The sequence below is a fragment of the Artemia sp. Qi Xiang Cuo genome, chromosome 5, assembly GCF_049724085.1.
Source record: "Artemia sp. Qi Xiang Cuo chromosome 5, ASM4972408v1, whole genome shotgun sequence".
NCBI classification, from domain to species: domain Eukaryota; kingdom Metazoa; phylum Arthropoda; class Branchiopoda; order Anostraca; family Artemiidae; genus Artemia; species Artemia sp. Qi Xiang Cuo.
Window position 1 is genome coordinate 81,792,080 of NC_142798.1, and position 24,696 is coordinate 81,816,775.

Consider the following 24,696-nt stretch of genomic DNA (forward strand, 5'->3'; position numbering starts at 1 on the left):
ACTCCTCCTTAATTTTCACCCTTCGTATTTAAGATAGTAATACAGAAAAAGTGGACTAACATTAAATTGACTTTTCGTTTCTACAATTGTCAAAACCGTAACCATATTCTTATGCATAATTTTTTTAATTTTTGTTTTACCTCTATTGTTTTTTTTTATCTGGGCCCCTTTTTTAGATGCATTTAAACCTTTAAAATGTGAGCTATAAATGATGTTCTATAATATTACGTTTTTGTTGTTTTTTACAGAAATTGTCTTAAATTCTACTCTGGAAAGGTAAAAAGATCTTGAGAGGTCAGATTGCAAACTTAATTAATTTAGTTTAAGAACATGTATTTATAATGATTGTAACTAAATGGGCCTCAACACTTTCGAGAAAAAGAACTGAGAGAACATGAAGAAGAGTTCGAAAGTTAAGACATTTTGAGAGAAAGGGACTGAGAGAGAAGAGAAAGTTGGTATTGACTGGCAAATATTTTTATAACTAAACTGTTTTACACAAGACAGAAGTTACACAATACAAACAGACCTTTTAAATCGTTAATTGTTTTAAGTTTATATTATTTGTATTCGAATAATACTGTTGATGTCATCGCTTTACCAATTTCATCTACATTGGCAATACACTGAGAATTGACTTGTGTCTTAGAAGCAAGATTTTGAGCTCGTGGGAAATTTTGGTAAGAAGTTCTATTATGTTGGGACTCCGTTATTGTTTAGTAAGTCAAAGGCCCAAAAACAAAAGCTTCTGCTTTTGGATACAGAAGTGTCGTATAACAATTTGAACGTTGACCCAGGTTAATCATCCGTCCGTCGTGTGGGCATTGCGTCCTCATGCATGTCAAGTGCTTTCCCATGCATTTTGATGAATAATGGTATGGAAGCTCGTCATTATGTCCACATTCGCTGCAGTGGATCTCCCTGGACTTGATCTCAACACTTTCGAGAAAAAGAACTGAGAGAACATGATGAAGAGTTCGAAAGTTAAGACATTTTGAGAGAAAGGGACTGAGAGAGAAGAGAAAGTTGGTATTGACTGGCAAATATTTTTATAACTAAATTGTTTTACACAAGACAGAAGTTACATAATACAAACAGACCTTTTAAATCGTTAATTGTTTTAAGTTTATATTATTTGTATTCGAATAATACTGTTGATGTCATCGCTTTACCAATTTCACCTACATTGGCAATACACTGAGTATTGACTTGTGTCTTGGAAGCAAGATTTTGAGCTCGTGGGAAATTTTGGTAAGAAGTTCTAATATGTTGGGACTCTGTTGTTGTTTAGTAAGTCAAAGGCCCAAAAACAAAAGCTTCTGCTTTCGGATACAGAAGTGTCGTATAACAATTTGAACGTTGACCCAGGTTAATCATCCGTCCGTCGTGTGGGCATTGCGTCCTCATGCATGTCAAGTGCTTTCCCATGCATTTTGATGAATAATGGTATGGAAGCTCGTCATTATGTCCACATTCGCTGCAGTGGATCTCCCTGGACTTGATTTTAGGTATATTCCGTGAATTGGATTTGATTGGCAACGGATCCGATTTTTCACTTTTGGATTTTTCAACTTCCACCTTTAGTATATAGCGCAGCAATTTTTCTGGAATGGACTTAATTATTTGGAATGTATTGCCAAGTTTCAAATTTTCAAGCAGTGTCAGAACTTCAGCAACTGGGAATTGTTGTATGTTAATCATTCCCAAAATTTCTAAGGATGCCATGGATCTTCCTTCTGGATTTTTTAACGTCCAGCTATAATATGTTTTTAAAAAACCATCCCATTGTTCAACTTTTGAGTCTTTCAAAACGTCACAGCAAATTTTGGAAAACTCTTTAAATTCTTCGATCGTGAACAAATCAACAAAACATGGTGCCTTTTGCCCTGCAGCAACGATTGGAATAAGTTCTTTTAAAGCAGTCATCTTGGACTTTTGACTGTTATAAATGGAAAAAACATTCCCGAGGGCTTCTATATCTCCCGTTTCTCTGTAAATATGAATTACCTTCTCAGCAGCTTCTTCCCGAATACCTAGAAAATTATATTTCTCAACAATATATTCAAAAGCATCCTTGTCCACTTCCTGGAAACACAAAACTGTTTCACCTGTATAACACTGGATGATAAATTCCATTGTCATAAAATGGACATCATCTGCCATAACTGTATTTGTCTCCTTCTCGAGAAAGTCATTTTCAAACATGCACTTAAATACATCACTCACTATTGTTAATAGACTCTTCTTAGCCGTAACGTCACCACCATTGCATCGAATAGTAACTATGGTGCTGTCACTACTAGATAATTTTCTTAAAAGGGATGTGAAAGGTGACGGAATTTCAGCCATTTCTGTCAGCACTTGACATAAGCCAGTTCTTTTCCAGTTGATGACAGGGAGTCTGTAAAAAGAAATAGCTCAGTTAAGATGAACAGGTGCTACTGCTCATAGAAAAATAGAAGCATTTTCAAAGGTATTTAAGGAAAAGTCGTGTTTGCATTTAAACTTTTTCAGGCGATGCTGGTCAAGTTTTAGATTAACAAAAATGATAACGAACTGAAAGTAAGGAGTGACACATTCCAATATTAACTGAAACTCTAAAAAAAACGGAATTTTGATAACATTTCATACATCGAAAGAGTTGGCTTCTTATATGCTGATTTCAAATACATAAAGTTCATTAACTTTAAGCCTGTGACTGATTTTTGAAAAATGGAAACAGCCCCAAAGAGTAAAGCAATCTTAATGAAATCCACGCCATCATAATCAGCATATGTGAAAACCCTACTGTAGAGGTTTCAAGCATCTGTCTAAAAAAAAAAATGCTAACTTTTTTTTTTTTTGCCCGAAGAAAGATCACGGATGCGTACATTTTATTTTATTTTTATTATTATTTTTTCGCCAGGGTGACCTTATCTAACCACTGGCCCTAGAAGATTGGGAGAGGGGTCACTCGAACGAATATTAAAAGTTCTACTGGTCTTTTTAAGCTACCCAAAAGATTGAGTGGCAACTAGCCTCCCTCTCATGCCCCTCCCCCCCCCAAGACATGAGATAAAAATCAGAGCTAACCATTCAATTCAGCATAGTTGACATGTTCAATAACTGTGGCAAGTTTTTCGACTGAAAGTAAGGAGCAACATTAAAACTTAAAAGAACAAAAATTATGGCATAGATGAGGGGGACTACCCCTTCCTCAGCCGTCGCTCTTTACGCTAAGGTTTGACTTTTTGTCACAATTCTTTAAAAAATAGACTGGTCAAACTCATGGGCCGTTGAATAGGAGTGAGATGTGTTCTTAAAGAACTTTATGACTTAAGTATAAAGAGTGGGGATTGAGGAAGGGATAATCCCCTCATATACGGCAAAATTTATGTTTGTTTTATGATTTAATGTTTCTCCTTACTTTTAATCGAAAGACTTTTTTTTATTAAATCAGTACCAGAAGGGCTTGTTATGCGATTCATCCAAATTTTTCGAAAAGTATAACTACTGATTACGGTCACTGCATATGCTACCGAAATATCTAGTGCTTTTGTGAAATTTATCAATGTCTATTAAAAGGATTTTTATCTCTATTTAAACTTTTATTTATCGTCAATTTGTAGCACATTATACGAACCGGGATGAGCGTAGGAAAATATAAAACAAACAATTTTAAGTGACTCCAAACTCATCGAATCCTCAGTTAAATTCTACAGCCAAAAAGGTGAATGAAAGTCAAAACTGCTCACGTTGGTCTGCTATCGCACACAGAGGGTAGATCTTCCTTGGCTTCAACAGGTCCAGATACTTCAGCGGGGACAGTCGGTGATGTACTGGTAGAGGGTCCTTCGCCTTCCACAACCGTTGGTGGTATTCTCCAGCCGCCTAAAACGTGCGAATGTCTTCGAAAATCACGCTGTGACGGTCGGTGCTCAAATTGAAGAGTCCTCCGAAAACTAAGTGTCATCATAGTCTGGAACTCCGTTCTCCCCCTGTATGAGTATGGAACTTAAAGACGTTTCTACAAAAGTAATGAAACCAATAAACTACATCAAAAACAGTTTACTATATAAGAGATTATTTACAAAGCTGTGTGACAACATGGGAGCTAATTACACCTCGCTTTTGTACTATTATGAAGAACGCTGGCTATCTCCTGACAAAATGATATCAGAAGATACAGAAAGTATAAATTGCAATTTTTATCAAAAAAAATGAAAACGAGAACGCGAGTATGCTTAGGGATAGTAATTTAATTATCAAACTGACATGTTTGGTGAATATCCTAGGAAAATTAAGCTTATTGAATATTTCAATTTAAGGGCTAAAGATGCATCTGTTGATTAAAAAAAGTAATTTGAAATTATTCATAAAAAATTGAGCTATGAAAGGCAAATTTGGAAAAAATAAGTTTGACATGCTTCCACTTTTAAATTTGAGCAACCAAGATAACACAGAAGCAGACAGAAATCCATTTGTTGAACACTTGAATATTTTTTTAATTAGCTTATTAAATTATTTTCATGATCTCGATTCTACAAAAATCGACGAAGAAGATGACGAATTTAAATTAACCAGTAATGAGAAAGAAAACTTTGTTTAATTAGCATGTGATAATTGTTTAATATTAAATTTTTAAACCGTATCTCTAATTCAGTCCTTGCTAGATATTAAAAGTGAATATAATATTTTGTCAAATAAAGCTTAAAAAGCACTGATGCCTTTTGCAAAATTAAAAATAAAACAAAAAAAACCATGTTTTCTCACTGTTTTGTTGGTTTATTTGTTTGCAGTCTCTCCGCAAAATCAAACAGTTCGTGGTAACGATTTGTAAGTAAGGAGCGACCTGGCTCAATAGTGACCGAAACTCTAAAAAACAGGATTCTGATACCAATTGATACATCAAAAGAATCGAATTTTTATGCGGATTTCAAATATACAAGTTTCATCAAGTTCAATCTTGCCCATCAAAAGCCTGAGAATATTTGCCTGATTTTCGAAAAAAGGGGGAAACGCCCCCTAAAATTTATAGAATCTTAATTAAAATCACACCATCAGATTAAGCGTATCAGAGAACCCTACTGTAGAGGTTTAAGCTCATATCTGAAAAAATGTGGAATTTTTTATTTTTTGCCTGAAGAAAGATCACGGATACGTGTTTTTTTTGTTTTGTTTTTCAGAGGTGATCGTATCGACCCAGTGGTCCAAGAATATCGCGAGAGGGCTCATTTAAACGGAAATTAAAAGTTCTAGTGCCCTTTTTAAGTGACCCAAAAATAGGAGGGCAACTGGGGCCCCTCCCATGCTAATTTTTTTCCCAAAGTCACCCAATCAAAATTTTGGGATAGCCATTTTGTTCAGCATAGTCGAAAAATCTAATAATTATGTCTTTGAGAATGATTTAATCCTTCACAGTCCCCGGGGGACGGGCTGCAAGTTGTGAACTTTGCCCATTGTTTATATATAGTATTGGTTATTGGCAAGTATACAGACGTTTTCAGGGGGGATTTTTCTGGTGGTGGGGGGAGGGGGTTGGGAGAAGGTTACGTGGGGGAATCCTTCCATGGAGGAATTTCCCATGGGGGAAGGGAATTTTCCATGAAGGGGCGCCGAATTTCCCAGCACTATTCAAAAAACGATCAGAAATTAAATTAAAAAAAAAAAGTTTTTCAACTGAAAGTAAGGAGCAATATTAAAACTTAAAACTAACAGAAAATATTACGTATATAAGGGGGGTTGCCTCTCCTCAATAACTCGCTCTTACACTAATGTTATTTTTTAACTTTTAAAAGAGGTTATTATTCTAATTAAACGGCCTTTGTGGTTCAGGAGTCATTCTTAGATAACTGGAACAAAAATCAAACTTAGGTTATTATAAAGTTATTATTAGGTTAAAAAAAAAGTAAAATTAATGTGCAAATTTTGTTTTAATCATTCATGTACGGTGTGCAATCTTCAAAACCTGCATTATTTCAAAAATGTTCACAAATTAAATTCAAAAAACCGGTTTTTTCAACTGAAAGTAAGGAGCGACATTAAAACTTAAAACAAACAGAAATTATTCCTTATATGAATGGGGCTGTCCTCTCCTCAACGCCCCACTCTTTACGTTAGGCTTTGACTCTTTCTCACAACTCTTCTTTTTAAAACAATTAAAAACTTTAGTGTAAAGAGCGAGGCGTTGAGGAGGGGACATCCCCTTTCATATACGGAATATTTTCTGTTCTTTTTAAGTTTTAATGTCGCTCCTTACTTTCAGTTAAAAAAAACTTGTTAAAATTAAATTGATCATACGACCTAAATTATTTCATCAGATTTGTCAGCACTCATAAACGATCCTTTTTCAAATTCTGCAAACAACATCGATTCTCAAGGTAAAAGTTTGAATCAAACACTTTTAGGATATCGAGTGTCCTTACTGAAAAACTACTGAATTAAAAAATAAATTAAATTGATCATACGACCTAAATTATTTTATTAGGTACGCCAGCAATCGTAAACACTCCATTTTGAAATTCTGCTAACAACAACGATGCACAAGGTAAAAGTTTGAATCAAACACTTTTAGGATATCGAGTGTCCTTACTGAAAAAACTACTGAATTAAAAAATAAATTAAACTGATCATACGACCTAAATTATTTCATCAGATACACCAACACTCATAAACGATCCTTTTTGAAATTCTGCTAACAACATCGATGCTCAAGGTAAAAGTTTGAATCAAACACTTTTAGGATATCGAGTGTCCTTACTGAAAAACTACTGAATTAAAAAATAAATTAAATTGATAATACGACCTAAATTATTTCATCAGATACACCAACACTCATAAATAATCCTTTTTGAAATTCTGCTAACAATATCGATTCTCAAGGTAAAAGTTTTAATAAAACACTCTTAGGATATCGGGTGTCATTTCTTAAAAACTAATGAATGAAAAAAAAAATTAAATTTATCAGACGAGATAATTTATTTCATTAGATAGTCCATCACTCATAAACGATCCTTTTGAAATTCTTCTAACAACATCGATTCTCAAGGTAAAAGTTTGAATCAAACACTTTTAGGATATCGAGTGTCCTTACTGAAAAACTACTGAATTAAAAAAAAACAAATTAAATTGATCATACGACCTAAATTATTTCATCAGATTTTCTCAAGCTCATAGCTTTTGATTGGCAACACTAAAGTTAATGAATCCTAGACTTTGGAATCAGCACAAGAAACCCATTCTTTTGATGAACCTATTGATTACAACTGAACCCTTACTTACAATTTTTTCATAGTTTCTTGAACGAAATTTCTGCATTGTGTATTTAAGAGGTGAAGAAACTTTTTTTTTATAATTCAATTTCTGATTGCAGGGGGCGGCCCATGGTTGAAGTTGTTTTCACGTAAAAATACCCTACTTAAATTTCTGCATTGTGTATTCAAGAGGTGAAAGAAATTTTTATAATTTAATTTCTGATCGCAGGGGACGGGCCATGGTTGAAGTTGCTTTCACGTAAAAATACCCCCCCCCCTTTTTTTCATGGAAAATTTCCCCCAAAACAATTCCAATCCTGACGGCTTTTGGAGGGTGTTTCCCCATTTTTCAAAAATTAGTCATTTTTCTCAAGCTCATAACTTTTGATTGACAACACTAAAGTAAATGAACCCTAAATCTTTGGAATCAGCATAAGAAACCCATTCTTTTGATGAGCCTATTGATTACAACTGAACCCTTACTTACAATTTTTTCATAGTTTCTTGAATGAAATTTCTGCATTGTGTATTTAAGAGGTGAAGAAACTTTTTTTTTATAATTTAATTTCTGATTGCAAGGGGCGGGCCATGGTTGAAGTTGTTTTCACGTAAAAATACCCTCCCCCTTTTCCATGGATAATTCCCCTCAAGACAATTCCATTCTTGTCGACTTTTGGAGGGTGTTTCCCCATTTTTCGATAATTAGGCTATTTTCTCAAGCTCATAGCTTTTGATTGGCAACACTAAAGTTAATGAACCCTAGATCTTTGGAATCAGCATAAGAAACCCATTCTTTTGATGAGCCTATTGATTACAACTGAACCCTTACTTACAATTTTTTTATAGTTTCGTGAATCAAATTTCAGCATTGTGTATTCAAGATGTGAAGAAACTTTTTTTATAATTTAATTTCTGGTTGCAGGGAGTGGGCTATGGTTGAAGTTGTTTTCACGTAAAAATACCCGAATGAAATTTCTGCATTGTGTATTCAAGATGTGAAGAAACTTTTTATAATTTAATTTAATTTCTGATCACAGGGGGCGGGCCATGGTCAGAGTTGTTTTCACGTAAAAATACCCTCCTCCTTTTCCATGGAAAATTCCCCCCAAGACAATTCCATCCCTGTAGACTTTTGGAGGGTGTTTCCCTATTTTTCGATAATTAGGCATTTTTCTCAATCTCATAACTTTTGATTGGCAACACTAAAGTTAATGAATCCTAAATCTTTGGAATCAGCATAAGAAATCCATTCTTTTGATGAACCTATTGATTACAACTGAACCCTTACTTACAATTTTTTCATAGTTTCTTGAATGAAATTTTTGTATTGTGTATTCAAGAGGTGAAGAAATTTTTTTTTTAATTTAATTTCTGATTGCGGGGGGTGGCCTATGGTTGAAGTTGTTTTCACGTAAAAATACCCGAATGAAATTTCTGCATTGTGTATTCAAGAGGTGAAGAAACTTTTTATAATTTAATTTTTGATCGCAGGGGGCGGGCCATGGTTGAAGTTGTTTTCACGTAAAAATACCCTCCCCCTTGTCCATGGAAAATTCCCCCGCAAGTCCCTTCCAGTCCTCTCGACTTGTGGATGATGTTTCCCCATTTTTGAATAATTAGGCAATTTTCTCAAGCTCTTAGCTTTTGACTGGCAACACTAAAGTTAATGAATCCTAGATCTTTGGAATCACCATAAGAAACCCATTCTTTTGATGAGCCTATTGATTACAACTGAACCCTTACTTACAATTTTTTCATAATTTCTTGAATGAAATTTCTGCATTGTGTATTCAAGAGGTGAAGAAATTTTTTTTATAATTTAATTTCTGATTGCAGGGGGCGGCCCATGGTTGAAGTTGTTTTCACGTAAAAATACCCGAATAAAATTTCTGCATTGTGTATTCAAGAGGTGAAGGAACTTTTTATAATTTAATTTCTGATCGCAGGGGCGGGCCATGGTTGAAGTTGTTTTCACGTAAAAATACCCTCCCCATTGTCCATGGAAAATTCCCCCCAAAACAATTCCATTCCTGTCGACTTTTGGAGGGTGTTTCCCCATTTTTCAATAATTAGTCAATGTTCTAAAGCTCATAGCTTTTGATTGACAACACTAAAGTTAATGAACCCTAGATATTTGGAATCAGCACAAGAAACACATTCTTTTGATGAGCCTATTGATTACAATTGAACCCTTAAGCACAATTTTTTCATAATTTCTCTTTGGAAACAACCTCTATTAAAAACTTTGCCAAGATGTCTCGAGTTACGCATTAATCTCTAAGATAACACAAGCTTGTGATGCCCGTTTTTCCAAAAGGGAGCATTTCTCTAATTACAAAGATAGATGCCTTTTAGTTACTTCGGAAAAGATTTTTGAAGGAAATAACTATTTCTATCGTTTTTTTTAATGGGCTCCAAGTAAAGAAAAACCACGCGGAATCAGGCAACAGAGTCTCTCGAACCCCGTAAAAATGACTCAAACCCCCGTGCAACTGAACCCCCTTTAACTTAACCCTCGTGCAACTCAACTCCCGTGCAACAAAACCCCATTTAACTAAACCCCCGTGCAACTAAACCCCCCATGTAACTGAACCCCTGTATAACCGAAACCCCGTACAACTGAACCCCTGTGCTACTGAACCCTCGTGCTACTGAACCCTCGTGCAACTCGACCCCATTTAACTAAACCCCCATGTAACTGTACCCCCTTTAACTGAACCCTCGTGCAACTCAACCCTCCGTGCAACTCAACTCCCGTGCAACTCAACTCCCTAGTTGTAGACTTTGACTTTTCATCCCAATTAAATTAAAAAAAATAAGCATTTTCAACTAGAAATAAGGAGCACCATTAAAAACTAAGACCTTTAAACTGACAACACTGTCGAAACTTCACTTGTGTATTATACAGTACACAGTCAACCCATCTCCCTCAAAATCCTTTTTAGCCGTTTCTTGTTAAATTTTTTTATTTTTAAACTATTTTAAATCTACAAGACTTTCCAAAACATCACTTGTGTATTATACATTACACAATCACCCCATCTACTCCAAAACACTTTTCCGCCATTTCTTGTTAAAAATTTTGATTTCAAGACAATCCTCAATAGGATCAAATTCGCAAATCCTACACTCCAATTCGCAAATCTCATTACCCCTTTTTAACTGCCAATCAAACAATTCTGATTGTAGAGTCCCGACCTACATTCTTATGAAATTCTTATCAAAAACAGAAAAAAAAACTGTCTGCTTAAGTTATATAATTACGACCATACTCTCAAAACATGTTTGCCCACATTATACCTTGCCAACATTAAAAAACCTTGTCTTTAGTTTCATAACATGCATTATAGTGTGCCAACTTTTAAAATATTCACGCTTAAGTTTAATGACACAACCATGGGTTTTTCTTGCGTAATTCAATGTATTTTTTCATGTATTTTTGAAAGCTTTATATAACTTACTGCTCACGTTCCTCTTCCATCCCAATTTATTCAAAGCCTCCCTCTTTACACCCTCCCAGGAAGATCCCATTCCTCGGTTATAAGTAGATTGATATACCTACAAAAATTGTGGCAGTCTATAGCCATTACTGTTTTCCTTTCCCTACATCAAACTTACCCAGGCTAGAATACTACATTTTTACCTTGGATCCTGTCTATCTGCTCCCGTAACTGTGAGTAAAATTCATCTGAGTCACCAGTCATCTGAGTCAGTCATAAAATGAGTGATTAGTATTCTATTATTAATACCTTCCCAGCCTAAACAAGACTTAGTAGCTTCGGTACTTGTGCATTTTATGGTACGCAAGAAAGAATTCAAGTTTGATTAATGCTAAAAAAATAAAGCAGAATAGGATGAATATATAATAGTTTAGAAACAAATTTGGGTTATATATTTGCACATCAGAGGGGGGGGTAAAACATAGCATATATTAAATACTTAACCCAACCTAGGTACCTTCCACCCCCTAAATCCCTAAAAACAACAGTTTAAATATTGTAAACTCAATGAAAACCACGCTTTGCATTCCACTTCAATGGAAAGAAATGTGTGTGTGTTTGCTTTTTGTGTCTGTGTGTGCGTATTTGTGTCTGTGTGTGTTTTTTGTGTTTGTGTGTGTGTGTGTTTTTGTGTTTGCGTGTTTTTGTGTATGTGTTTGTGTATGTCTGTGTTGTGTTTGCGTGTTTTTGTGTGTGTGCATGTCTGTGTTTGTGTGTGTGCATTTCTGTGTTTGTGTGTGTGTTTGTTTTTTTTTGTTTGTGTTCGTATGTTTGTTTGTTTTTTTCTTGTGTGTGTGTTTGTGTGTGGGTGTTTGTTTGTGTTTGTGTGTGTTTTTGTGTTTGTGTGTGTGCGCATGTCTGTGTTTGTGTGTTTTTGTGTGTGTGTGTGTGTGTGTGTGAGTTTGTATGTGTCTTTTAGTGTTTTTGTGTGTGGGTTTTTGTTTGTTTGTGTTTTGTCTTCGTCTGTTTTTGTGTGTGAGTGTGTGTGTTTCTTTTGTTGTTTTGTGTGTGTTTTTTTTTTTTTTGTATGTGTTTTATTTTCCTGTTTTTGTGTGTGTGTATTTGTTTGTGTGTGTGTGTATGTGTGTGTTTGTTTGTGTGTTTGTGTGTGCCTTTTTGTGTGTTTCAAACGCTAGAAGACGCTTACAATGATGATGACGGTGCTATCGTGGTGCTAAAGAGTAGTTATACTTTCGTAATGTGGTGTGAATTGCTTGTGGAAACCTAAATGATTGATTTGAAATTAAATTTTACCAAGAAATGTCTGAAAAGTGTTTTGTGGGGAGATGGTGTGATGGCAGAAGGGTGTCTTAGAGTAGTTTTAGTGCTGTAATGTGGCGCAAACTTCTTGCGAAAAACCCAAATGAATGACTTGAAAAAAAATTTTAACAAGAAATGTTTGAAAAAACTTTTTTGGGGGGATGGGGTGATGATATTGAGGTGTCTTATAGTAGCTATAGTGCTGTACTGTGGGCCGAATTGCTTGCGAAAAACCTGAATGGATGAGTTGAAATAAAATTTTTAACAAGAAATGTCTGAAAAGTGCTTTTGGGAGATTGGGCGATGGCGGAAGGGTGTCTTAGAGTAGTTATAGTGCTGTACTGTGGCACGAATTGCTTGCAAAAAACCCAAATGATTGCCTTGAAATAAAATATTTTAACAAAGAATGTCTGAAAAAATGTTTGGGGGGGGATAGGGTGATGGCAGCAGGGTGTCTTAGAGTAGTTATAGTGCTGCACTGTGGGCCGAATTGCTTGCGAAAAACCCAAATGAATGAGTTCAAATAAAATTTTTAACTAGAAATGTGTGAAAAGTGTTTGTGGGGAGATGGGGCGATGACAGAGGGGTGTCTTAGAGTAGTTATATTGCTGTAGGGTGGGCCAAATTGCTCGCGAAAACCCAAAAGAATAACTCGAAATAAAATTTTTAACGAGAAATGTCTGAAAAGTGTTTTTTTGGGAGATGGGGTGATGCCAGAGGGTGTCTTAGAGTAGTTAAACTGTGATAGTGTGGTGCAAATTGCTTTAAACCCGAGTGGATGATTTGAAAATAAAATTTTTAACAAGAAATGTCTGAAAAGTGTTTTTGGAGAGATGGGGTGATGGCAGAAGGTTGTCTTAGAGCAGTTATAGTGCTGTACTATGGCACGAATTGCTTGCGAAAAACCCGAATGAATGAGTTGAAATAAAGATTTTAACGAGAAATGTCTGAAAAGTGTTTTTAGGGTGATGGCAGAAGGATGTCTTAGAGCAGTTATAGTGCTGTACTGTGTCACGAATTGCTTGCGAAAAACCCAAATGAATGAGTTGAAGTAAAATTTTTAACGAGAAATGTTTGAAAAATGATTTTGGGGAGGTGGGGTGATGGTAGAAGGGTGTCTTAGAGTAGATATAGTGCTGTACTGTGGCACGAATTGCTTGCGAAAAATCCAAATGAATGACTTGAAATAAAAAATTTTAACAAAAAATTTCTGAAAAAATGTTGTCGGGGTGATGGGTTGATGGCAGCGGGATGTCTTAGAGCAGTTAATAGTGCTGTACTGTGGGTTGAATTGCTTGCGAAAAACCCGAATAATGAGTTGAAATAAAAATTTTAGCCAGAAATGTCTGAAAAGTGTTTTTGGGGAGCTTGGGCGATGACAGAGGGGTGTCTTAGGGTAGTTATAGTACTGTAGTGTGGGCCGAATTGCTCAGGAAAACCCGAATGAATGACAAGAAATAAAATTTTAACGAGAAAGGTCTGAAAAGTGTTTTTGGGGAGATGGGGCGATGACAGAGGGCTGTCTTAGCGTAGTTATAGTGTGGTACTGTGGGCCGAAATATTCGCAAAAACCAGAATGAATGACTTGAAATAAAGTTTTTAACAAGAAATGTTTGAAAACTGTTTCGGGGAGATGGGAACGATGACATCGGGGTGTCTTAGAGTAGTTATAGTGCTGTACTGTGGCACGAATTGCTCCCGTAAACCCGAATGAATGAGTTGAAATAAAATTTTTAGCGAGAAATGTCTGAAAAGAGTTTTTGGGGAGATGGGGCGATGACAGAGGAGTGTCTCAGAGTAGTTATAGTGTGGTAGTGTGGGCCGAATTGCTCGCGAAAACCCGAATGAATGACTTGAAATACAATTTTCAACCGGAAATGTTTGAAAAGTGTTTTTTTGGGAGATGGGGCGATGACAGAGGGATGTCTTAGAGTAGTTATAGGGTTGTACTTTGGGCTGAAATTAACTTCAAAGAGGGCTCATTTGATTGGAAATTTAAAGTTCTAATTCACTTTTTAAGAGTCAAAAGAGATTGGAGGGCACCTAGCCCCTCCCCCCTCCACGCCCATTTTTCCTCAAACCCATCCGATAGCTTTTTTTATATAGTTCAAAGACCATACAACGAAAATTCAGGGGTCAGCACAGTCCCCGAGGGCAGGTGTTGTAAGTTATGCCCTGGGGGAATATATGGTTCTTATTGAAGGGATTCTCGTAAACACTTCAGAGATGACTCATTTGATGGAAATAGAAAGTTCTAGTTCAGTTTTTTAAAGTCAAAAGAGATTGGAGGGCACCTAGACCCCCCCCCCTCCCACGGCGCTTTTTCCCAAAATGAATCCAATAAAAACTTTGAGATAGCCATTAAATTAAAAATTGCTCAAAATTCACATAACAAAAACTCAGCTGTTGTCACCACCCCGAAGGGCCCGGGGACAGGCTTTGTAAGTTATACCCCGGGGCATAAATTTTTCGTATGAAAGGGATGCTCGTATAAACTTCAGAGAGGGTTCATTTGATTGGATATTGAAAGTTCGAGCTCAATTTTCAATAGTCAAAAGAGTTCTGAGGGCATCCATAACCCCCCCCCCCCCCACGCCTTCTTTTTCAAAACTCATCGGATGAAAATTTTGAGATAGATGTTTTGTTAAAAATAGTTGAAAGGTCAGATACGAAAAAATCCGGTGCCAATTGAACCCCCCAGGGCCCAGGGGAAGGCGTTCCAAGTTATGCCCTAAGGGCATATATGATTCTTATGAAAATGATGCTCGTATGAACTTCATAGAGGTTTCATTTGATTGGAAATTGAAAGTTCTAGCTCACTTTTTAAGGGTCAAGAGAGTTAAACTAGCCCCCCCCCCCCACGCTCTTTTTCCCCTACCCGTCCGCTACAAATTTTGAGATAGCCAGTATTTTGGAAATTGTTCAAAAATTAGATAGAGAAAACTCACCCCAGAGCCCGGGAGATAGGCGTTGTAAGTGTTGTCCTGGGGGCGTATATGGTTCTTATGAAAGAGAAGCTCGTATAAACTTCAGAGGGGGTTCATTTGATTGGAAATTCAAACTTCTTGTTCACGTTTTATGAGTCAAGAGAGTTAACCTAGCCCCCCCCCCCCACGTTCTTTCTCCCCAAACCCGTCCGCTACAAATTTTGAGATAGCCAGTATTTTGGAAATTGTTCAAAAATTAGATAACGAAAACTCACTCCAGAGCCCGGGGGATAGGTGTTGTAAGTGTTGTCCTGGGGGCGTATATGGTTCTTATGAAAGAGATGCTCGTATAAACTTCAGAGGGGGCTCATTTGATTGGAAATTGAAACTTCTAGTTCCTTTTTAAGAGTCAAAAGAGATCCGAGGGCAACTAGCCCCCCCCCCATCAACACACCCTTTTTCCCCAAGCCCATCTGATAAACTTTTTATAATAACCATTTCATTAAAAATAGTTCAAAGGTCAGATGAGAAAAATCCTGTGTCGATGGAACCCACCAGCGCCCGGAGGCAGGCGTTATGAGTAAGGCTCTAGGGGCCTTTATAGTTCTTTTGGAAATGGTGCTCGTATATACTTCGGGGAGGGCTTATTTGATTGGAAATTGAAAGTTCTTTTTCACTTTTTAAGAGTCAAAAGAGATCCGAGGGCAACTAGCCCCCCCCCCCTCCTCCACGCCCTAAATGCATCCGAAAAAATTTTTTAGATAGACATTTTGTTAAAAATAGTTCAACGTTCAGATAACAAAAAACTCCGGTGTTGACACAGCCCCCCAGGGCCCGGGGGTAGGCGTTGTAAGTTATGCCCTGGGGGTATATATGTTTGTAATGGAAGGGATGCTCCTATAAACTTCCTAGAGGGCTCATTTGATTGGAAATTGAAAGTTTTAATTGACTTTTTAAGAGTCAAAAGGGATTGGAGGGCAGCTAGCCTCCCCCAACACTCCATTTGTATTTCCCCTAAGGCACTTCATATAGAAGGGGTCATCGTATAAACTTCAAAGGGGGCTCATTCGATTGGAAATCGATTGTTCTAGTGCCCTTTTTAAGAGTCAAAAGAGATCAGAGGGTAACTGGCCCCTCAAGCCCTTTTCCCCAAATACATCTGATAAAAAATTTGAATAGCCATTTTGTTAAAAATAGTTTAAAGGTCAGATAAGAAAAACTCCTGGGTCGACACAACCCCCCTAGGGCCGGAGCTGGCGTTGTAACTATGGCTCTTGGGCATATACGGTTCTTATGAAAGGTATGCTCGTATAAAATTCAGAGAGGGTTTATTTGAATGGACATTAAAAGTTGTAGTTCAGTTTCTCAGAGTGAAAAAAGATCGGAGAGCAACTAGCATCTCTCGCCCTCCACGCCTTTGGGTTTATCGGATGGATAAACCCATCGGAAAAAAAATTAGGTGACGATTTTGTTAAAAATAGTTCAACCATCAGATATTAAAACTCCAAGGTCGACAGAACCCCCCAGGGCCCAGGGGTAGACGTTTTGTTATACTCTGGGGATATATATATATATGCTTCTTATAGAAGGGATACTCGTATAAACTTCAGAGAGGGCTCATTCGATTGAAAACAGAAAGTTCTAGTTCACTTTTAAAGACTCAAAAGAGACCGAAGCTTAATGTAGTCCCTCCACGCCCTTTTTCCCCAAACATATCCGATAAAAACGTTGAGATAGAAATTTTGTTAAAAAGAGTTCAAACATCAGATAATAAAAACTCCGAGGTTGACACAAACCCATTTTTTACTTTGATATCAGTTTTGATACTTTGATGAATATTTGATTTTTTTTTTCTTAAGTTTGATTTTGAAATAAGGAATTTTTAAAAACTTGAAATTTTTTGCAATCAAAAACGAAGAGAAATTAATGAAAAAGAACTTTCCGAAAAATGAGTTATTCAAAGAAAAGTAAAGGTCATTTTAAACTTAAGCTCAGCAGATACAAATACCTTTTAAAATTCAAACTCAAAACGACCAGAAATTACTATTAAAGAATAAATGAAACCCAAAACGAACAGAAATTAAATAAACAATCACAGCAAAAACATACAGCAAGTAATAATATAAATGAATAAATAGATCTTAAAGCGAGCAATGCTTAGATTGAATATGAAAATCAAGCATAAGACTAAAAAAATATTTTCCTTTTCAAGTACAAATGAAACTTAAAACGAACAGAAATTAAATAAACAATCAATGCAAACAAACATACAATAGATATTAATGTAAATTAATAGATAAATCTTAAAACGAGTGAAACTGAAACTGAATAAGCAAATCAAGCTTGAAACGAACAAAAATCACCACAAACAAGAGTTTGGGTATGACATCCTTCTCTCACTGTAAAAGTCTAAAACCTACTGCGTCATTGGCGCTTTACTGAAAACTATTTGCGTCTTGAACAGTCTTGGAAAGTATAAACAACATCAAATTGAATATTTGAGATATTAATTTTGTCAGATCCATCAGTTCAAGAATTTATTTCACTGTAATTGTATTTTTATTTTCAATGCTGTAAGAACTGGAAAAGAGAATATTTGTAATATAATCCGTTTTCAGTTAACCGCCAACGACGCAGTAGGCTTTTGGTTTTTATTTGCAGTTAAAAAAGGAGGCAGTATCCAAACACTTGTTGGTAGTGAAATTTTATTCGTCTTTAATAACTTTAAAAAGAGCCAATAAAATAAACTGAATATTTGATGTATAATGACATTAATTGCTGAAAGCTCATCAGTTCAAAATGTTACTACAAATTTAATGATTATTTTCAATATTAAGTACAAAAGAAAATATTTGTCATAAAATTGGTTTTCAGTGAAGCGCCATGACGCAGTAAGTTTTAAACTTTTACAGCGAGAGAAGGAGGTCATACCCAAACTCTTGTTTGTGGTGATTTATTGTTCGTTTCAAGCTTGATTTGCATATTCAATTTAAGTTTCACTCGTTTTTAAATTTATTTATTAATTTACATTAATATCTATTGTATGTTTGTGTGTTGATTGTTCATTTAATTTCTGTTCGTTTTAAGTTTCATTTGTACTTTAATAGGAAAACAATTTTTTCGTCTTATGCTTGATTTTCATATTCAATCTAAGCATTACTCGCTCAAGATCTATTTATTCATTTATACTATTACTTGTTGTATGTGTTTGCTATGATTATTTATTTAATTTCTGTTCGTTTTGGGTTTCATATATTCTTTAATAGTAATTTCTGGTCGTTTTGAGTTTGAATTTAAAATGTATTTATATCTGCTGAGCTTAAGTTTAAAATGGCCTTTACTTTTCTTTGAAAAACTTATTTTTCGGAAAGTTTTTTTTTAATTAATTTCCTAAAATGGAAGGGAGCCCTGGTAAAATGAAGTTTGAAAACTACTGGTTTATACGGCTCGAAACTTTTCATGACCCTGAATCATTGGCGAAACCTGGCCAAGAAATTTGTAGAATCCGGCCTCTTTATCTTTTATTTTAATCTCTTGCTATAGTAGCAAGTTATAATCAAATAATTTTGGACTGTTGAAAGCCTCATGAGATATTATTAACAAGGCTTTTAGTAAAATGAAGCTATACGCTCTTGGACTACTAAGGTTTCCTATAGGCTGAATAAAGAACAAATCTACGGGATAAACTTTAAAAGTTAAGGCACATCGAGCTGTAGAATTTCAGTTTCAAGTAGCTGGGATGTACGAGTAGTAACCAAGGTACTATTTTGCTTACTGCCCTAGCAATGTCTATGTTATTTGCGTACTGCCATAGGACTATGCTATTTGCGTACTGCCCTAGCAATTTCTATGTTATTTGCATACTGCCATAGGACTATGCTATTTGCGTATTGCCCTAGCAATTTCTATGTTATTTGCGTACTGCCATAGCAATATCAATGTTATTCTATAGAAGCTCTTCACCTTTTCAAAGAGATTCAGAGCTCCCTCACATGACCTTCTGGATTTGCGTACTGCCCTAGTAATCTCTATGTTATTTGCGTACTGCCATAGGACCATGCTATTTGCTTGCCTGTCTAGCAATTTCAACGTTATTCTATAGAAGCTTTGCATAACATGTTATGAAGGACAAGTTTTTTTCTGACACAATTTACTGGATTTCTATTTCATGATATACTAGTTTTTTTAGGCTAAATCCGTGTCAGAAAAACCGGTGTTTTTTTTTTTAGCTGCCAATATATTCAATTATTTTTTTGTATATATTCAGGTTTCAAATTAGGATTTTCAACAGTTTGAATAGTTCATTCAACCTATCAGTATCAGTATTTTGGCGATCATTTACATAGATATGGAATATTCTAAGCAGCTTCTGGTAAGTAAAATTGTCTCATTATTATAATAAAAAGAAATTGCCTCGCCATTAAGTTAAGGAAGAAATTCCTTCCTAACACTGTGTGGTTACCTCTTTTTTTAAAAAAAGCTTCCTTCTTTTAAATATTAAACAGTCCATGTATTTCAATTTTAGTAAATATTCAAAAAAAGAGAGACATGTTCACTTTGATTTTGGTTCATTGAATATGAAAAAAACAGTCCATGTATTTCAATTTTAGTAAATATTCAAAAAAAGAGAGGTGTGCTCACTTTGATTTTGGTCCATTGTATATGAAAAATTTAAATAGAATTTAGATACTATGGAATTGAAGATCCAATGCCCTCTGTTAATATTTTGAATAAGTAAGAATTGAGCTAACTAATTAAATTTTGTCATTTTTTTTTTATTTCAAATTTTGACGGTTTAGTACCATGATATTCGTAATTTAGGTATATAAGTTTTAAAAAAACTTTGCATATATAAAAAAAAATATATAATTGTCAACTTTTCGTGTTTGTTACTATGGAATTGAAAGCCTAATCCCCCCCCCCCGTTTCGTATTTACGCGAAGGAACATTTGAGCAGAAAAATATTGATTTATAAAAAGTAGCAGGCATTCTAAAGCACTAATAGATTGAGCGCTACGAGTTTCAGAATCGACTTTATAGGTCAAATTATATCACGGGAAGAGGGTTTTATAATCCTCCTTCCCTTCAAACTCAAAATTTTCAAAAAAAAAATTTTTAAAAAGTTTTTTAAATATTTCTAAAGCACTAATAGATTGAGCGCTAAAAGTTTCAGAATTGACTTTATAGGTCAAATTATATCACAGGAAGAGGGTTTTAAAATCCCCCTTCCCTCCAAACTCAAAATTTTCAAAAAATTTTATTTTAAAAAGCTTTTTAAATATTTCTAAAGCACTAATAGTTATAGCACTACACACATCAGAATTGACTTTAGAGGTCAAATTATATCACGGGAAGAGGGTTTTAAAATCCACCTTCCCTTCAAGCTCAAAATTTTTCAAATTTCTACTTCATGAGCTTTTTAAATATTTGTAAAGCTTTAATACATAGAGCACTACAAAAATCAGAAGTTACTTTAGAGGTCAAAGTATATTATGGGGAGATGTTGTTGAAATCACTCTCCCCTCCTTTCCTTCCCTCCAAACCAAAATTTTCAAAAATTTTATTTTAAAAGCTTTTTAAATATTTCCAAAGTGCTACAAACACCAGAATAAACTTTAGAGGGCAATTTATCTGTAAAAGAGGGCTTATTACTAAATTTGTCTTCTTTTTTTAAGGATGTTGAGATAGATTCATGCCCTCCCTCTGAAAAGAGACCAAGACGGGATGATATCACATCAATGCAAGCTGCAAGACCATCAGTCATCAGATTTGCTAATTCCAATGCACGTTCGTTGGACCGGGCAGGAGTCTCTATGCAACCTGACAAGAAATTCGAGTCAGCCTCATCTGATCAAAATGGAGGGAACACTCCTCTTCACGCATTGCCAGGGGCTTCTGATGTACAAGTGCAGCAAGAACTTGTAAATGTATATATTTTTTTTTTTTTCCGTATTTTTTTCCAAAAATATGACAAATTTTTCTCAACTGCATAACTTTTGATGAGTAAAACTTAAATTTGTTTCTAACCTCTTCTATAATAATAATCCTATTTCATTTTCTTTCATTAACCAAATTAGCAATATATAAAAGAGTGGTTATAACACACAGAAGTAGCAAATAGCTTATCATAGATTTATAAAACTTTACCTGTAATTTTTCTTTTAACCAAGATGTTTTCTAATGCAAAAAATCCGATTATTTCTTTAAACAAATAACTATCATTCTTAAACTGAGATGTGTTTTGCACCTAGCTTTTGTGTGTATATTTAATCCGTTTATCAAAATAACCCATCGCAATGGTTGGATACTAGCCTGACAGGCATAAATTTGAACCTTAATCAATACAAACTGAGTCTCAAACAATATGTACCGCTTTTTTTTCCGTATATCCGATAATTTCAATGCTTCACTAAATATCAACTGAGTTACATTTTAACCCGTCAAAAATTATGAGAAAATTAGGTATTTTATAAGTAGAAATTCAAAAATCGCATAAATTGTTTCCACAGCGCATTTCTATCTGACGTTGTTTCAGCAGCACGTTATAGGCTAATAGAATATAGGCTAAGGGGTTAGAAACGCAATATCAACCTGTAAGAATATTTCAGCGTGTGTGTGTGTGTGTGTGTGTGTGTGTGTGTTTGCGTGTGTGTGTCAGTGTGTGTGTGTGTGTGTGTGTGTGTGTCTGTGTGTGTGTGTCTGTGTGTGTGTGTGTGTGTGTTTATGTGTGTGTGTCAGTGTGTGTGTGTGTGTGTGTGTGTGTGTGTCACTGTGTTATTAACAAAATTTGTAATTTATTATACATTGTTTGATAAAAAAAAAGAAAAAAGAAAAGTGTGTTATAATTGCGATAAAACTTTCGTCAAAGAAAAAAAAACTTAATCTATTAATTTTCTAGTTTCAGGGGGAAGCTGTGAAAACTTATGCCTACTCTGGTCCAGGATTACAAAGTATCATGGGTAATTGTCCCCTCTCGCCGGATGATGATGTTAGTGAAGGTACGTTATTTGATATCCCCCTGGATTTTCAATTTACAGCTGAAGAAATAGACAGTCTTATGAAAATTGTAGGGTCTAATTCTTCCGGGGACATTTTTAACGACAACTTTACTATTAGTGAATTGGATCCTGTACAAATAGGTGCAGGACATGAAAATAGTGCTATGTCCCCGGAATTACGTGAATTTTATTTGTTAGAGTCTGCTCTAAGTCACTTGCAAACATACAGGGTAGATTTTAACCCTCCCGAGGAAAACGCGGGCACTATTTTAACTGACCCTGTGATAGTTCTCCATAACTACATCAACAGAATTCGAGCAAAAATTGAGATTCAGATTCAGAAATGGGAGGGTCAAGGAGGGGTTAAAGCATTAGTGAATCAAAAAGTTTATTTACAAAAGGGGACATCCGGGGATATTTTTTATTTTCATTTTTCAACAGGCAACCAGACTTTACCCAGGTCTAAACGAATTTGAAGACAACGTTTTAAACGGGTTGAATAAATTAATATCAACTTTGGACACATTTAATGAGAGAGGAAGTGGGTCCACCATTTTATACATTGAACACATGGATATGAATCTCAGTAGATTTAAAAAAAACTTTATTTTAAGAGGGGGGTGGGGTAGTCGACGAATAAATTGCCACCCAGATTTTTCGGTTACGGGAGGGGTTCAGGGTTTCAGATTTGACACGGGGCTGCAATGTTTTAAGTATGCATTTTTAGCGGTAGTCCATAAAATATTAAACAAAGATTAAACGATGAAAAATCTCTACGGACTTGCTCGTAATGGTGTAAAAAATTTCCCTAAAGTAAATTTTGACTGTTTAGAGGTAAAGTATCCAGTGTCCTTGAAATAAATAAGCATATTCGATAAAGAAAATGAAAATCTTGGGGGGGGGGTGATTGTTCTCCAGTATGACACTGAATTCGTAGATGGGGGGAAAAACCAAATAAAAAAGGGGTTTTGTATTCAGTGAGGACACCGATTGTGGAAAACGTAAAAAATTGGATCTGGATTATTTAGGAGCCTGCCAAAGATGTAAATTTCTATGGTAATTTTTTCCCCGTTACATCATTAAGTTGTACTTCTATCCCAAGGCACGAAGAACGGGGAATGTTTCTATTGCCCCTTGTGCCATTCTCCATTTAGATCTGAGCGAACATTCTCAGATCACATGGGGCATTGCAAAATTCATGGCAATCAAAGAATTGAAATGCCGGCAGAAGGCAAAGACACTCTACAATTTAAAAATTTCCAAAATTCCCTGCTACAAGTTGATAAAGTGTCTTTAGATTGTGAAACAAGACTGGTTGAGGTATCAGATCCACCAAAGCCAAATACAGTCAAGGATCACAAACTAGTTGCGTGTTCCTAAACACACGCTCGTCGCGATTCCAACAATAAAATGCAATTGGAAGAGTTTTTTTTACTATGGACGAGGAGGGCAGCATGGAAAAGCTGTTGGTATCTTTAATAAAAACAGCAAACGACGCAGTTTCACGATTACGTCACACCAACTACCCGATGACATTGTCAGATAAAGAGCAACTGGCGTTGAAAAATGGGACAATTTTGCTGGGTATGTAGGGGTGCCCTTGCCCGAAAAGACGCGGTCCAGGACCACAATCACCTTATTGACCCCGATTCAACGGGAAAAAGTAACTTTCGAGGGTGGGCTCACAATTCATGTAATTTAAAAATTAAACAGCAACTTTTTCTTCCGGTCTTTATACATAACTCTAATTACGGTCTGAATAATTTGCTACCAGCATTGGCGTATCTTCAAGGAAATGGAACAGTGAATGATGATGCATGGGTGATAGACAGCTTTTCCTAAAAAATCAAAACTAAGTCATCGGAAAAACTACTTGTTTTGGAATTTATGTGGAAATTTGTTGAAGCCGACGTTGAGTATACGAATAAAATTTGCTTTTTAGATTCCTACAGTTTTTTCCCCAAATCATTGAGCGAATTAATTCAAGTGCAGAAAAACGAAGTTTTTCTTACGAAGTTCACTTAGAGTGGCGCGCCACTCTAAGTGAACCTAGATCAACCCAACTTTTTGGATATCTCTCTCACTATGACTCTGTTTGTGTGTCGTGTCAAATTTTGTCTGCACGATCCAACCGGTCCATTCTCCTCAACACTGTCGCCAATGTTGGGGAAATGGGGAGCTTGAGGGTCATTGAGCCATTTATAGTCGCCGCAAGGTAGCGCATAATGGGACATGGCCGAGGGGTAGAGAGAATTCATATCAAGGAAAACAGCATCCGATTTTGTCCCCGTCTTCTCTCCTGTTGGATCAGTTTCCAAGATGCGGTTACCGTGAAAAACAAAACCCCCCATCATTGATCTTTCTATGAACAGATGCTGATCAATGTCTGTAATTAGCTCAATTTTTTCCCCACTAATTTTTAGGATAAGGTCCATCACCAGATGAGGCGAAGAAAAATAATAGCCAAAATCAAGATTAAACTCTTCATTGATTTTATCCATATTTTTACACATAATGTCTAACAAAGTTAAAACATCACTCGACTAATACAGCTTGCAGTAGTCAAACCCATGTTTACACCCTCCCTCTGCCCAAACTTTTTTAGCTAAACTGTATTCCTCGGGGGTGCACCTACGATCGTGTAGACTTTCGTAAAACGATTCAATTGAACGAATAGTTTCCTCGGTGAATCTCGACATGGAACAATAATAGTCATAAGGATATATGCCCTTGACCGTCAACAAATCATATAAATCATTTAGAAATTAATGCTTGAGAA

General features: G+C 35.7%; 1 protein-coding gene across 2 annotated transcripts in view; it reads right to left on the minus strand.

Annotated features, from left to right (window-relative positions):
• Positions 1-1,032: 1,032 nt before the first annotated feature.
• Positions 1,033-24,696, minus strand: part of LOC148952621 (uncharacterized) — a 29,468-nt gene continuing 5,804 nt past the window's right edge. The window contains exons 2-3 of one of the 2 annotated variants that reach the window (XM_089089043.1): positions 3,735-4,006; positions 1,033-2,401 (exon numbers count right to left, since the gene is read on the minus strand). In XM_089089043.1, coding sequence (XP_088945169.1) covers positions 1,288-2,401; positions 3,735-3,955 — 1,335 coding nt within the window. In that variant the 5' untranslated portion in view covers positions 3,956-4,006 and the 3' untranslated portion in view covers positions 1,033-1,287. The remainder of the gene's footprint in view (positions 2,402-3,734; positions 4,007-24,696) is intronic. The other variant, XM_089089042.1, reaches the window with a different exon arrangement.